The 12,976-nt window shown below is 60.4% G+C and overlaps 1 protein-coding gene across 3 annotated transcripts in view; it reads left to right on the plus strand.

Annotated features, from left to right (window-relative positions):
- Nucleotides 1–11,381, plus strand: part of SCN4A (sodium voltage-gated channel alpha subunit 4) — a 53,073-nt gene extending 41,692 nt beyond the window's left edge. Inside the window, exons 16-25 of one of the 3 annotated variants that reach the window (XM_040244980.1) lie at nucleotides 1,341–1,473; nucleotides 2,139–2,293; nucleotides 2,815–2,988; nucleotides 3,065–3,187; nucleotides 4,609–4,887; nucleotides 5,164–5,217; nucleotides 5,421–5,558; nucleotides 6,071–6,175; nucleotides 6,839–7,109; nucleotides 8,133–9,358. In XM_040244980.1, coding sequence (XP_040100914.1) covers nucleotides 1,341–1,473; nucleotides 2,139–2,293; nucleotides 2,815–2,988; nucleotides 3,065–3,187; nucleotides 4,609–4,887; nucleotides 5,164–5,217; nucleotides 5,421–5,558; nucleotides 6,071–6,175; nucleotides 6,839–7,109; nucleotides 8,133–9,358 — 2,658 coding nt within the window. Of the gene's footprint in view, nucleotides 1–1,340; nucleotides 1,474–2,138; nucleotides 2,294–2,814; nucleotides 2,989–3,064; nucleotides 3,188–4,608; nucleotides 4,888–5,163; nucleotides 5,218–5,420; nucleotides 5,559–6,070; nucleotides 6,176–6,838; nucleotides 7,110–8,132 lie in introns of all 3 variants that reach the window. The other 2 variants (XM_040244981.1, XM_040244982.1) reach the window with 2 other exon arrangements.
- Nucleotides 11,382–12,976: the final 1,595 nt, after the last annotated feature.

The raw sequence follows: 12,976 nt of genomic DNA on the forward strand, positions 1-12,976 counted from the left end.
TCCTGCCCTGCAGCTCCTCCTGGGTCCCCTCTCACCAGTAGGTGGCGCTGTGAGATCGCATATTCTCACCCGAGAAGCCTGAATCCAGGGCTGGAACCCAAGGGGCCTCTCTTAACCCTGCCCTGGGGTTAAGAAACCCTTCCAAGTTCTTGCTATTATCATCTATTTCTGTGCAGACTCCCCCTGGTGGTGGTGGGGACCCGGTCCCAACTTCCCAGCGTGGGCCAGAGTGCCAGGTCTGGGCTGGAGACACTGGGGACAGGAGGTCAGGGATCCAGTAGGGTGGAGCTGAAGGAGAACTGGAGAGCTGGGCCCCAGCCTCAGCTGGAGCCCTGATGCCCACCCCCTGCCCCTGCCCCTCCCCTGTGAGGGTTGGGGAGGCCCTGGCGGTAGGCTGAGCCCGTCACCCATCCTCCAGCCCTATCAGGGGAAGGATCAGCACATAAGCTAGGGCAGGGCCCCCTGACCACCCCCACCCTGGCAGCTTGGGCCCAGCAGGCACCAGAGCCTGAATAAACTTTGCCCTGAAAGCTCTTGACTCCTTATTCCCCCCAAATACGTGGCATGCTCACTTACCAGGGAGCCGAGCGGCTGCCAAGCTATAAATACCCCGGGAAACGTGGCACCAACCTCGGTATGAGGAGTGGGGGTGGAGAAGGGCCGGACAGCAGCCGGGCCAAGGCACTGGGGACTCTGGAGGGGGCAGGCACGGCTCCCAAGGGGCAGTGGGAGTTGGGGGGCACAGGCAGGGCCAGTGGCTCAGCGGGCATCCTGCCCGACCTAATGCCCTGTGCCTCAGTTTCCCTTTCTGTCAACTGGCCACCATTCTGACAGCTGCCCCCTGCCACCACCCCGTGACCCTCTCCATTTTCCTTTTCAGGGGCCTCACCCCAGCCATAAAGGGGGCCCCTTGAGGAGTGGAGGCTGGGCCAGGAGGAGGTGAGGGAGGTCTGACCAGGCTGGAGTACCAGGCCCCCACCCCCACCCTTTCTGGATTCCCCCATCTTCCTGGATTCCTCAGCTGAACAGAGCATAGGAAGGCTCGGACCTTTCTCCATCCTGACCCCTTCCCTCCCTAGCCAGCATCTCTGAGCCTCTTCAAATCCAAGTGCCCCGAGATCAGGGCCAAAGCCTGGGTCCTTCTGCACAGACCCCAGTGCTGGCTCCACAATCCAGGGCTGAATGAATGAATGAGTGAGTCTGCTCCACCTCCCCCCACGCCCCCCACCCCCGCTTCCCCTTCTCCCTTCTGGGCCCTCCCCTCGGGGCTTCCATCTGGAGCCCCTCTGCCCCACATGGTGGGAGGACCCAGGGGTCACATGACCCTGTGGCCTCCGCAGAAGCCGCTGCAGCCCCTGGACGGGAACTCCTCCGTCTGCAGCACTGCCGACTACAAGCCCCCTGAGGACGACCCTGAGGAGCAGGCCGAGGAGAACCCCGAGGGGGAGCAGCCTGAGGAGTGCTTCACCGAAGGTGAGGGCCAGCCTGCCGGGGTGCCTCCCCCAGCCCGGCAGACCCTGGGAGGGGCGGGCCAGGCCAGGGCCCGAGGCGAGCCTCAGCCTCAGCTCACCGTCTCCTTGGGGACGGCCTGGGGACAGGCGAGTCACCAAAAGCGATCAGGGCCTGCTTCCTCCAATGGTGCCCTGCCCTTCTGCACCCGGGAGAATGCGACCCCAGGAAGGGGTGTCAGAGCAGACGCCCCTGAGCCCCTGCCCGCTCTGACCCCTGCCGAGTGTGCCCTGGGTGACAGTCCCAGCAGCCCACAGGCCACTGCACAGAATCGCCCTAGAGCCCTGAGTACGGCCAGCATGAAGCAGGCGCTCAGCACTGGCTTCTCTAAGGCTGTCCTCCTCAGCTTCGTCTTCCAGAAAGAGGCCTGCCTGGCCCTTCCAAAACATTCTTTGCCCAGAGACTTTGGGCTGTGCAGAGTAGAGGCTGCCTGGGGGACGTGGGGGAGGATGGGGACAGCTGAAAGCCGTGGAACCGGCATGGGTGGCCCTCACCCCTGTTCTTTGGCGTGTCTCTGCATGCAGTCAGGATGGGGAGGGGGCACATCCTGGGAAGGGGAGGGGGGAAACGGGCTGACCATGCCCCTCAGGCAGCCCATGACGGGTGCCCCTGCCGCCCTCCCTCCCCAGCCTGCGTGCAGCGCTTTCCCTTCCTCTACGTGGACATCTCCCAGGGTCGAGGGAAGAAGTGGTGGACCCTCCGCAGGGCCTGCTTCAAGATCGTCGAGCACAACTGGTTCGAGACCTTCATTGTCTTCATGATCCTGCTCAGCAGTGGGGCCTTGGTAGGTGCCACCCTGGGGGCCGGGCACGGGCAGGGGCAGGGGCCAGGCCGGAAGCAGGCCGTCCCAGGGCTCCCTCCTTTCTGCACCATGGGAGGGACACTTGCTGGACAGGCCGGAACCCAGAGAGAGAGCCCTGAAGAACTCACCAGTGCTTCCAGGGTGTGTGGCAGACTGTGCTCATTTTTACAAAGAGGCAGATGGGCTCTGACCCCGTGTGCCTCCCTGGCTCACAAGTCCTGACCAGGGAGCAGGTGGGAAGGGTATGTGGGGTGGGGGGCCAGCCTGTGTCACAGCAGAGCCCCCTGCAGGCTAGTGAACATTCCTATCATTAGGTCTGGGGAAGGGGAGCTGAGGGGCTTCCCCGCACCAGGAACTCCCTTGCTCACCCCCTTGATGGGCGCAGGGAGTCTGCCCCCCGATAACCTGACGCCAGTGCCAGACCCCTGGGAACCAGCAGCGGTAGGGACATGGCGGCTGCCCCAGCCTCCGGGCCCTGGTCACCCACCTGCTGGTGCCCCCAGGCCTTCGAGGACATCCACATCGAGCAGCGGCGAGTCATCCGCACCATTCTGGAGTATGCCGACAAGGTCTTCACCTACATCTTCATCCTGGAGATGCTACTCAAGTGGGTGGCCTACGGCTTCAAGGTGTACTTCACCAACGCCTGGTGCTGGCTCGACTTCCTCATCGTGGACGTGAGTCCGCCCCACTCCCGCCCGGCCCCACCGCCAGCTCCGGAGCCTCCCTGACCACCCACCCTCCTGTTTGCAGGTCTCCATCATCAGCCTGGTGGCCAACTGGCTGGGCTACTCGGAGCTGGGACCCATCAAATCCCTGCGGACGCTGCGGGCCCTGCGCCCCCTGAGGGCACTGTCTCGATTCGAGGGCATGAGGGTGGGTGTTGAGGAGGACTGTGAGTAGGGCTAAGGATTGGGGGAGCAGCCACAGCTTGGAAGGAGGCTGGGGGCATGTCTGTACTCTGGCCACCGCCGGGAGTCCAGGTTCGGGGGGCCCCCAGGCAACTGATGGCAAAAGGAGAAGCGGGTGGCAGAGGTTGAGATGGTTAGATAGCATCACTGACTCAATGGACATGAATTTGAGCAAACTCCGGGAGGTGGTGGAGGACGGACGAGCCTGGCGGGCTACCATCCATGAGGTCGCAAAGAGTCGGACACGACTGAGCAAATGAGAAACAACAACAACAAAAGGCACCTCCCCACACCAGCCCAGGTGCCGGTTCCTGCCCTCAGCCCCCTCCTTCACTCCTCTCTGCCACCACTAGGGGGCAGCAGAGGCTGCAGCCGCGCCCAGGAGGGGCCTGAGAGCACCCAGGCAGGCGAGGAAGGAAAGGCCTGTGGGTTTATAGGCGACTCTCCCCAGCCTCAGACTGGGGCCCCCCAGGGCTCCGAGCCCGCCCGTCCGTCCCTCAGGCCCCTGAGGGCGGAAGTGACAGGTAAATACACGGTTCGGGCAAGACCAAGGGGACTTTCCCGGCCAAGGCTGGAAGTAGGGGTTCTGTTAAGAGCAAGGCCTACTCTGGAGGGGACAGACTTCCATGAAGCAGATGGGTTGCAGGTCAGCAGGGCACTCAGCCTGGGGTCTCCCATACAAGAGCCCGGCGCAGCCAGGGACCCCTCCCCACTGGGGGAAAATGACCTGGCCTTGGCCGCACAGCTGGTTGGTGCCCCCAGCCAGGAATAGCATTGCCCTGGGCATCACGGGGCTTACTCCACTCACTTTGTCTGGAGGTCATGAAACCACTTCTCCTTGAAAACAGATAATTCTCAGACTCAGCTCAGCCGGAAACAATGAGGTTGGCCTGCGTGGCCAGGGCTGACTGGGCACAGAGCTCCAGTCTCCAAGGTTCCTGCCGCTTCAAAGGCTCCGTTCTTTTCTGGGTCTTTGTGTCTAATCCTGTGAGCAGATGAGCCGGGGGGCCAGGTCACGGGGACTGAGTTTCCTATGGGGGCCGAGGAAAGAGTGTTTGTCTCCTGCCTGGTGACCCGTGGCCGGGCTGCTTCCAGAGAAGCCCAGCTCCCCACTCTGGGCTGTTGGCTCCAGCGAAGCAGAGAGCCCTCTTCAGCCAGCAGGCCGGCAACCCCCTACCCCTGCTCCCTGCTCCCACCATCCCCCACCCCCACCAAAAGCCCAGTAGACTTCTCCTGCAGCCTGCGTTCATGCAGATCAGCCCTCCTCCAGGAAGCCTTCCCTGCCTGGTCCCTTGGTTGGTGTGGGTAGGGAGCCCTCTCCTAGAGGAGGCTGGGTGATGCCCCCGATCTGGCAGTGAGTCCCTCCTCCCACCCCCGGCCCCCCAGGTGGTGGTGAATGCCCTCCTGGGAGCCATCCCCTCCATCATGAACGTGCTGCTCGTCTGCCTCATCTTCTGGCTCATCTTCAGCATCATGGGCGTCAACCTATTTGCCGGCAAGTTTTACTACTGCATCAACACCACCACCTCCGAGAGGTTCGACATCACCGAGGTCAACAACAAGTCCGAGTGCGAGAGCCTGATGCACACGGGCCAGGTCCGCTGGCTCAACGTCAAGGTCAACTACGACAACGTGGGTCTGGGCTACCTCTCGCTCTTGCAGGTGGTGAGTGACGTGCGGCCCCTGCAGGGGTGGAGATGCCCCTGGAATCTCCCTGGGACTGAGCCCACGGCCACTCCTCGTTAGGGAACCTCCCACCTGCCTCCAGGGCTGGAGGACCCAGAGGTCGTGTCCGTACCTGTCTGTATTTTGATGGTCTGTATTTGATGCCTGCCCAGTGGGACTTGGAGCAGGCAGCTTCTGGGGTGGGCAGGGTGGGAAACTCATGGATGGTGGAAGCAGGGAGCAGCCCCTCCCCTCACACCAACCACACTCTCGCAGGCCACCTTCAAGGGCTGGATGGACATCATGTATGCTGCCGTGGACTCCCGGGAGGTGAGTGGGGGTCCCCGAGATGTGGCTGGTGAGTGAGCCAGTGGAGAGGACTCAGATCCACCCCCACCCCCATGCCGCCTCCTCGGGAGCCCCCGAGACCCCACCGCCTACAGGGGTGGGTGGGCTCACAGCGGGACAGGGAGCAGGCAGCGTGTGCCCCCAGCCCACCCCGCACACCCACCCCTGTCCTGTGACCGCTGCAGAAGGAAGAGCAGCCGCAGTACGAGGTGAACCTCTACATGTACCTCTATTTCGTCATCTTCATCATCTTCGGCTCCTTCTTCACCCTCAACCTCTTCATTGGCGTCATCATCGACAACTTCAACCAGCAGAAGAAGAAGATGAGTATCTAGCCCGCCTTCCCCCCGGGTCCTCCCCTCGCTGGGCTCCCTCCTCCCACCCGCTTTGTCCGCACCTCCCTTCGTATGTTCGATCCGCGCACCCGATCGGGGCAGAGCCTGGGTTCCGATCCCACCAGGTGACCTTGAACTAGTGACGGGGCCGGTGTGAACCTTGGTTTCCTTCATGAGGCTCGTGCTGCCTGCTTCGCTGGCTCCTTCTGAGGACCCAGTGAAATACTGATGGAAGGTGGCCCAAAATGGGCCGTGAGTGAGGGCTGCGCTGGCCCCCTCCCTCTGTCTGTCACCCGCCCCTGCTTCTCTGGACCCCTCCATCCCCGTCACCTGCCTCCTTCCAGCCCCATCTCTGGCCCTCTCGGCAGGTCTCCTTCCCTCTGCCCACCAGGGCTCCCTGCTGGGCTGGGGGAGGGCTTTACAGATGATGTCTGAGGTAGGGAAGTCCTAGAAGCTGGGAAGGGGGACTCTCCAACCTTACGGGCCCCATCCCATTGTACTTTGGAGGGAAAGACATCTTCATGACAGAGGAACAGAAGAAGTACTATAACGCCATGAAGAAGCTTGGGTCCAAGAAGCCTCAGAAGCCAATTCCCCGGCCCCAGGTACCAGCCCTCTGGGCCCCTCCCCCGACAGCCCATATGAGGCTCCTGCCCAAGGGGCCCCTGTGCAGGGGATGCAAAAGGCAGCCTGCTCTCTGCCCACCAAGCTGCGTCCCTCGTGTGAGGCTGGGGCCCCCTTCAGGAAGGTTGGGCCCACCTGCTGGGAGGAGCACCTCTCCGTAATGACACACTTCATGTGCAAGCAAGCAGCAGCAGCCTGATGAACTCCAGTCACTGGTTTAGCCCTGGCCCAGCCCTGCACAGCTCCCGCAGCATCCATTCAGCTCCTTAGCTGGTGGCCTCTGGGGGCAAGGGCCCCTGGAGAGAGGAGGAAGAGGATGTCCAGACAGCTCCCCCAGTGAGCAACCACTTGGGGAGAAGGAGGAGGGGTTGCTGAGGGCCCTTAATTCGGGGAGAAGTTCCCAGAGAGAGGAAGGAGGCCCACAGAGCCCACAGAATGGCGCGTTTCCACGGGCCTCCCCGCCTCCCGCGGCCCTGGCCGACTCCACCCCAGGCCCTCACGCCTCCTTCTCTCTCTCTTTCGCCTCCCCACCCCCATACTCTTGTGTCTCGTCCTCCCGCGTCTCCTGCCGGCCCATGGCCTGCTCTGACCACTGCCCCCCACACCCACCCACCCGCCTCCCCGCACTCCCACCCCTGCTGCAGAACAAGGTCCAGGGCATGGTGTACGACCTGGTGACCAAGCAGGCGTTTGACATCACGATCATGATCCTCATTTGCCTCAACATGGTCACCATGATGGTGGAGACGGACGACCAGAGCCAGCTCAAGGTGGACATCCTGTACAACATCAACATGGTCTTCATCATCATCTTCACGGGCGAGTGCGTGCTCAAGATGCTGGCCCTGCGCCAGTACTACTTCACCGTCGGCTGGAATATCTTCGACTTCGTGGTTGTCATCCTGTCCATTGTGGGTGAGCAGGGCCAGGCTGGGCTGAGTCACTCGGGAGGGCCCGGGGTCCCCCTCCTCGTGTCCACACCCACACCTGCTCATGCACTTGGTAGGCTTTTACACACACACAGACACACACACACACATGCATTTGCACCCGGTATCTACACCAAATGCACAGAAGCACAGACAGTGGGATCCCAGGCAGCCTGTTACCTGTGCACACACGACTACAGCTCCAGAAGCATTCACCTGACCTGAAGGTGCACGTTCAGGTGCCGATGTGCTTCGGGAAAGACGCAAGAAGATGGTTCTAGGACTTCCCTGATGGCCCTGTGGCTAAGACTCTGCACTCCTGATGCAGGGGGCCCAGGTTTGATCCCTGGTCGGGGAACTAGATCCTGCATGCCACAACTGAAGATCCCACGTGTTGCAACTAAGACCCATCACAGCCAAATAAATAAAGTTTAAAAAAAGAAGATGGTTCTAGGAGCCTTACACACAGGAGAGGTGTGAGTAATTATGACAGTAACTAGCTATCATTTATCCGTCACTTACAGTTTGCCTGAACTAGGCCATGCACTTCATAGGATTAACTGTGTAATTAGTAATTGTTCCTAACAAATGTCCTGAGACTGGGACCGTTGTCACCTCCATCTTACAGATGAGGAAACTGAGTCACAAACCAGGTAGGCAACATGCCCGTCGTCACACACCCAGAGCTGTTCTCCCCCTCCCTCTCATCCATGGCATCTGTGAACAGCCTTGGCAATGGGCCTTACCCACCCTCCCATCCACTTTGGCACATCCCACCTCCACCGGGCTGCATCAGGGCAGAGATGGAGCCCAGGATCCCAAGAGGCCTGGGAGAGTCTAATGGGTCAGGCCACTCAGGCTGTGCATGGAGCAATGAATTTCTATTGCTCCTTCCTGGGGTGGACGAGCCCAGCACTCCACACCCCATGGAGCCGTGCCTTCCCCCTGCTCCCCACCCTGCCGGCCACCCCCAGGGCAGCAGTGCTTCCTCACCGCTTCCTCCCTGCAGGCCTGGCGCTCTCCGACCTGATCCAGAAATACTTTGTGTCACCCACGCTGTTCCGTGTGATCCGCCTGGCGCGGATCGGGCGGGTCCTGCGGCTGATCCGCGGGGCCAAGGGCATCCGGACGCTGCTCTTCGCACTGATGATGTCGCTGCCCGCCCTCTTCAACATCGGCCTCCTCCTATTCCTGGTCATGTTCATCTACTCCATCTTCGGCATGTCCAACTTCGCCTACGTCAAGAAGGAGTCTGGCATTGACGACATGTTTAACTTCGAGACCTTCGGCAACAGCATCATCTGCCTCTTCGAGATCACCACGTCGGCCGGCTGGGATGGGCTCCTCAACCCCATCCTCAACAGCGGGCCCCCCGACTGCGACCCCAACCTGGAGAACCCGGGCACCAGCATCCGGGGCGACTGCGGCAACCCCTCCATCGGCATCTGCTTCTTCTGCAGCTACATCATCATTTCCTTCCTCATTGTGGTCAACATGTACATTGCCATCATCCTGGAGAACTTCAACGTGGCCACGGAGGAGAGCAGCGAGCCTCTCGGGGAGGACGACTTCGAGATGTTCTACGAGACGTGGGAGAAGTTCGACCCCGACGCCACGCAGTTCATCGACTACAGCCGCCTCTCCGACTTCGTGGACACCCTGCAGGAGCCGCTGAGGATCGCCAAGCCCAACAAGATCAAGCTCATCACGCTGGATCTGCCCATGGTGCCGGGGGACAAGATCCACTGCCTAGACATCCTCTTTGCCCTGACCAAAGAGGTTCTAGGCGACTCTGGGGAGATGGACGCCCTCAAGGAGACCATGGAGGAGAAGTTCATGGCTGCCAACCCCTCCAAGGTCTCCTACGAGCCCATCACCACCACCCTCAAGAGGAAGCACGAGGAAGTGTGCGCCATCAAGATCCAGAGGGCCTACCGCCGGCATCTGCTGCAGCGCTCCGTGAAGCAGGCCTCCTACATGTACCGCCACAACCATGACGGCGGCGGGGACGGGGCCCCCGAGAAGGAGGGGCTGATCGCCGACACCATGAGCAAGATGTACGGCCCCGACAACGGGAACAGCGGTGTGCTGAGCAAAGAGGAGGAGAGGGGCTCCACGGGGGCCCCCGGACCTGCCATGGGGCTCAGGCCCATCAGCCCCTCCGAAACTCCCCTCCCTCCCGCCCCACCCCTGGGGCAGACAGTGCGCCCCGGGGTCAAAGAGTCTCTCGTCTAGCAGGTGGTGGTGAGGTGGCACAGCCCCGAAGCACCCCCTTGGTGCCTGCTGCTGAGGGAGCTAGGGCTCTGCATCCGGGACTGACCCAGCTCCCTGGCAGGGACAGGCTTTGTCCTTGCTGGGCTGTCACCCAGGTCATGGAAGAGGGGAATTGTATCTGAAGCCTCCACTCTGGGCCGAGGCCGCTGCCTCCACGATATTTACCTTCAAGTTGCTCTCACCTCCTTGTGGGCCCTGCTGCCCTCCTCACAGCCCCGAGGGAGGTCAGAACATCAGAGTCTCTGCTCCCCACTTGGGAGGAGCTGGCCTGTGATAGAGGGATTGGCTGCCCTCCTGCCCCCAGAGTCTTAAGGGCTACTGACCTCTCTGCAGGCAGTGGCTCAGGCCTCCAGCTCCCTCTGGGACAAGGAAGTCTTAACCTCAGTGAGAGCAGACACCTGAGCCCAGGGCCTGCCACCCTGTCCGGCCTCTGGGATGCGGCTCACCCTGCCTGCTCAGGAATTCTCAGAAGGAAAACATCCCTGGTTCAGAAATAGCTCCACATACCCGGTGGAGGGGGTGAGGCAGGGAGGCCACTGGATGCTGAGACATTGGGCTGGGTTGTGGCCCCTGAATCCTTTCCCAACTCATCCATTGCCCAGGCCCTCCGGCTCCCTGGCTGGCCCCTGGGAGAAGAGCAGAAGGGAAGATTCCCCTCGGGAATTATCTTTTTCTAGAAAGCACGATGGGGTGGGTAGCAGGGGTTGGATCCCATCAGTGTATCGCTACACTGGGGGCTTCCTTGGACTGAGCACCCAGATCTTGGGTGGGGTCGGGGACGCTGGGGCTTGGGAAGAAGATTCCCTCCCTCTCCACCAGTCTTCCTCCTCCATCAGCACCACTTGAGCTCCTGGCAGCCTCCCTAGCCCCAGGGTCCCCTCCTGACCCCGCCCCCGCCCCCTTCTCTTCCTCTTGCCTCATCCTTCCTCCCCTCCTCGAAGTGATCCTAGGAATGTTCTAGCTGAGCTCACGTTCGAGATTTCAACACTGAGGTGGGCACCGCTCACCCGGCTCAGGCCCAAGCTCCCAACTTCCGGCCGCTGGAAGCTGTGCGGTCCATCTCTCGGCACTACTGATCTGGGCTCCCGCGAATAGATAGAGGCCGAGCTTGGAGGAGGGGGTGAGACGCCAGCTCAGAGTCACTGGATTTACTCACCTGTGTGTGTGTGCGTGTGCGTCTGTGAACCACTGTGTCCCGTAGAACCTGCATATGCATTTGTCTGTGTGTATATCCGTGTGCTGGAGTGCTTAACCAGTGAGTATGTGTGTGTCTTCTCTGTCGGCCAGTCCGTGGAAGTGTCCCTGTGCTGTGAGTGTGTATGTGAGTGTGAACACATGTGGTAAGGGTTGCACATTGAGCCCCCCACCCCGCCCCTGCTGCACTTAGTTCCTCTTCTTTTTCTTCTTGTTTCTCGTGAACAGTTTGATTAAAACTCAGGAAGCAGCAAAACCTCCAAACAGCATGTGTGTGTGTTTGCTTGTGTGCACGCCCACAGGCCGGAGCCTTCCGTTCTGTCTGCCCCGCTCTGCCTGGGCATTCCTTTCTTTCACCGCCGTGAGGCCACCCTACTGCTTTCCCTGCTTCTCTTCCTCACACCCACTGCCCAGCCCTGCTCCCCGGCCCTGCCTGGGTCCTCTCTGGAAGGAGGCCCCTGCTCCTTCCATCTCTTCCTGCAGCAGTTCCGGCTCTTTCTTCAGAAGTTCCTCCAGGGGTCAGCCTCCTCTCCGACCAGCACCCTGCCCACGTCCTTTACTTCCTCCTCCTTGGGGCCTGGACGAATGTGGCCCCAGAGCCTCAGCCTCTGTTGGACTGAACTCTCTCCACTGGGCTGGGTACAGAGCCAGCATGGCTGAACGGGGTCCAGGCCTCCTCCCTTTGCAGACCCACGGCCATTGCACCTTGTCCGGGTGGGAACAGGCCCAAGCCAGGCCAGCAGAAGGCTCCTTTGTACAGTTCTTATAATAAACCTCCCGGTGCCTCGGATGGGTTCGCTTTTTCCTTCTGTGCCTCTGCATGTGGACATGGACGGGAGCTGAGGGTGACAAGAAGGGCTAGGGGGGTTGGAAACAAGTGGAGAAGCCTTGAGGAGCTGCCAGGAATTGGGGAGGGCAGGATAAGGAGGGCCCCAGCTCCCTCCTCGGGCTCAGTCCGGCTGTCTCCTGCCCTCTCCGAAAGGAGGCTGGAACCCAGCCTCCTCAAGAGAACAAATGAGGTCAGGAGTTGTTCCCTCACCCCTGCCCGCCTCACTAACAGGCAGCACCCACGCTGCTCCTCCCTGCCCACAATAGTACCCAGCAAATAGATGTTGGGACCCATGTGCCCAGACCCTCCTCTCTGGAAGCCCCTATCACTTTTCTGCCTCACCCAAGGCCTGTGGGTCCATGGTATGGCCCTTCCCTTTCCTGAGGCCCAATCCCCCTGCCCCAGGATGCTGCCTCTGACCCCAGAGGACCCAGCATCCCATGGACCTATGGCAAAGAGAAATATTATATAGTGAACTCAGGCCACAATCCCAGTGAGTGAAATGTAAGTTTAGATTTAATTTTGCTTTCTGACAGCCAGGGCTGTATTCCTCTAAACTAGTAAATACTTAGTCCCTTTCAAGATTTCTGTATCCCCTATCCCCTTATCCTGAGTCTTGAGGTTACATGGCTCCCCTGGGGCCTGGGGAGGGGCACCCACAGGCCACCTCAACCTCCCTCAGCCATGTCCTCAAGCCCCTTCCCACCCTGTGGATGTCTTTGCCTGCGGGGGTGGGATGCCAGCAGGGTTCTCTGAGCCCCCACGGGGGTGCTGAACCCCTTCTCACTTTAAGTTTCTCCAAACCTTGGTTGGGGCTCAGGAGCTTGAGAGTGCGCCGAACTATGTTGCCCCTGAGCCTTGAATGGTGGAAGAATAAGGTACAATCCTGGGTGATAAATGTAACCGAGGTTCCTATTCAGAACAATGTCCTTCCCCCAGATATCAGTGCTACTCACCGCCTCCTGAGGGTGGACTGTGCTTCCACCCACGTCACCATGCACTTCAGGTACAAGAGGCCTTTCAAGGCTCACGACTGCCCTGCAAAGGACAGGTGGCTCAGTGGTAAAGAACCCACCTGCTAATGCAGGAGACGCAGGTTCGATCCCTGGGTCAGGAAGATCCCCTTGAGGAGGAAATGGCAACCCCTCTCCGGTATTCTTGCCTGGGAAATCCCATGTACAGAGAAGCTTGGCAGATTACAGTCCAGGGGGCCTCAAAGTGTCCAACACAACTAAGCCCCTGAGCACACACAAAGAAGGTTTTATTACAGTTATTTGTATTTTGCCTAAAGGAGGAAACTTGGTCCCTGAGAGGTTAAGAATGGGTGTTGCTTAACTGGGGTGCTGTTGGCAGGTAAGGCAGGACAAATCTGCCCCTCCCCCTGCAGTGCCTTCGCTGCCCCTGGCCCAGGAATGCCAGTGGTGTCCACTGGTCATTTGACCATGGCCACAGCCCTGGAGGCGGCTTCCCTTATAGCTCAGTTGGTCAAGGGTCTGCCTGAAATGCAGGAGACCCGGGTTCGATCCCTGGGTCAGGAAGGTCTCCTGGAGAAGGAA

Source organism: Oryx dammah, unplaced genomic scaffold, assembly GCF_014754425.2.
Source record: "Oryx dammah isolate SB20612 unplaced genomic scaffold, SCBI_Odam_1.1 HiC_scaffold_8, whole genome shotgun sequence".
Lineage (NCBI taxonomy): Eukaryota > Metazoa > Chordata > Mammalia > Artiodactyla > Bovidae > Oryx > Oryx dammah.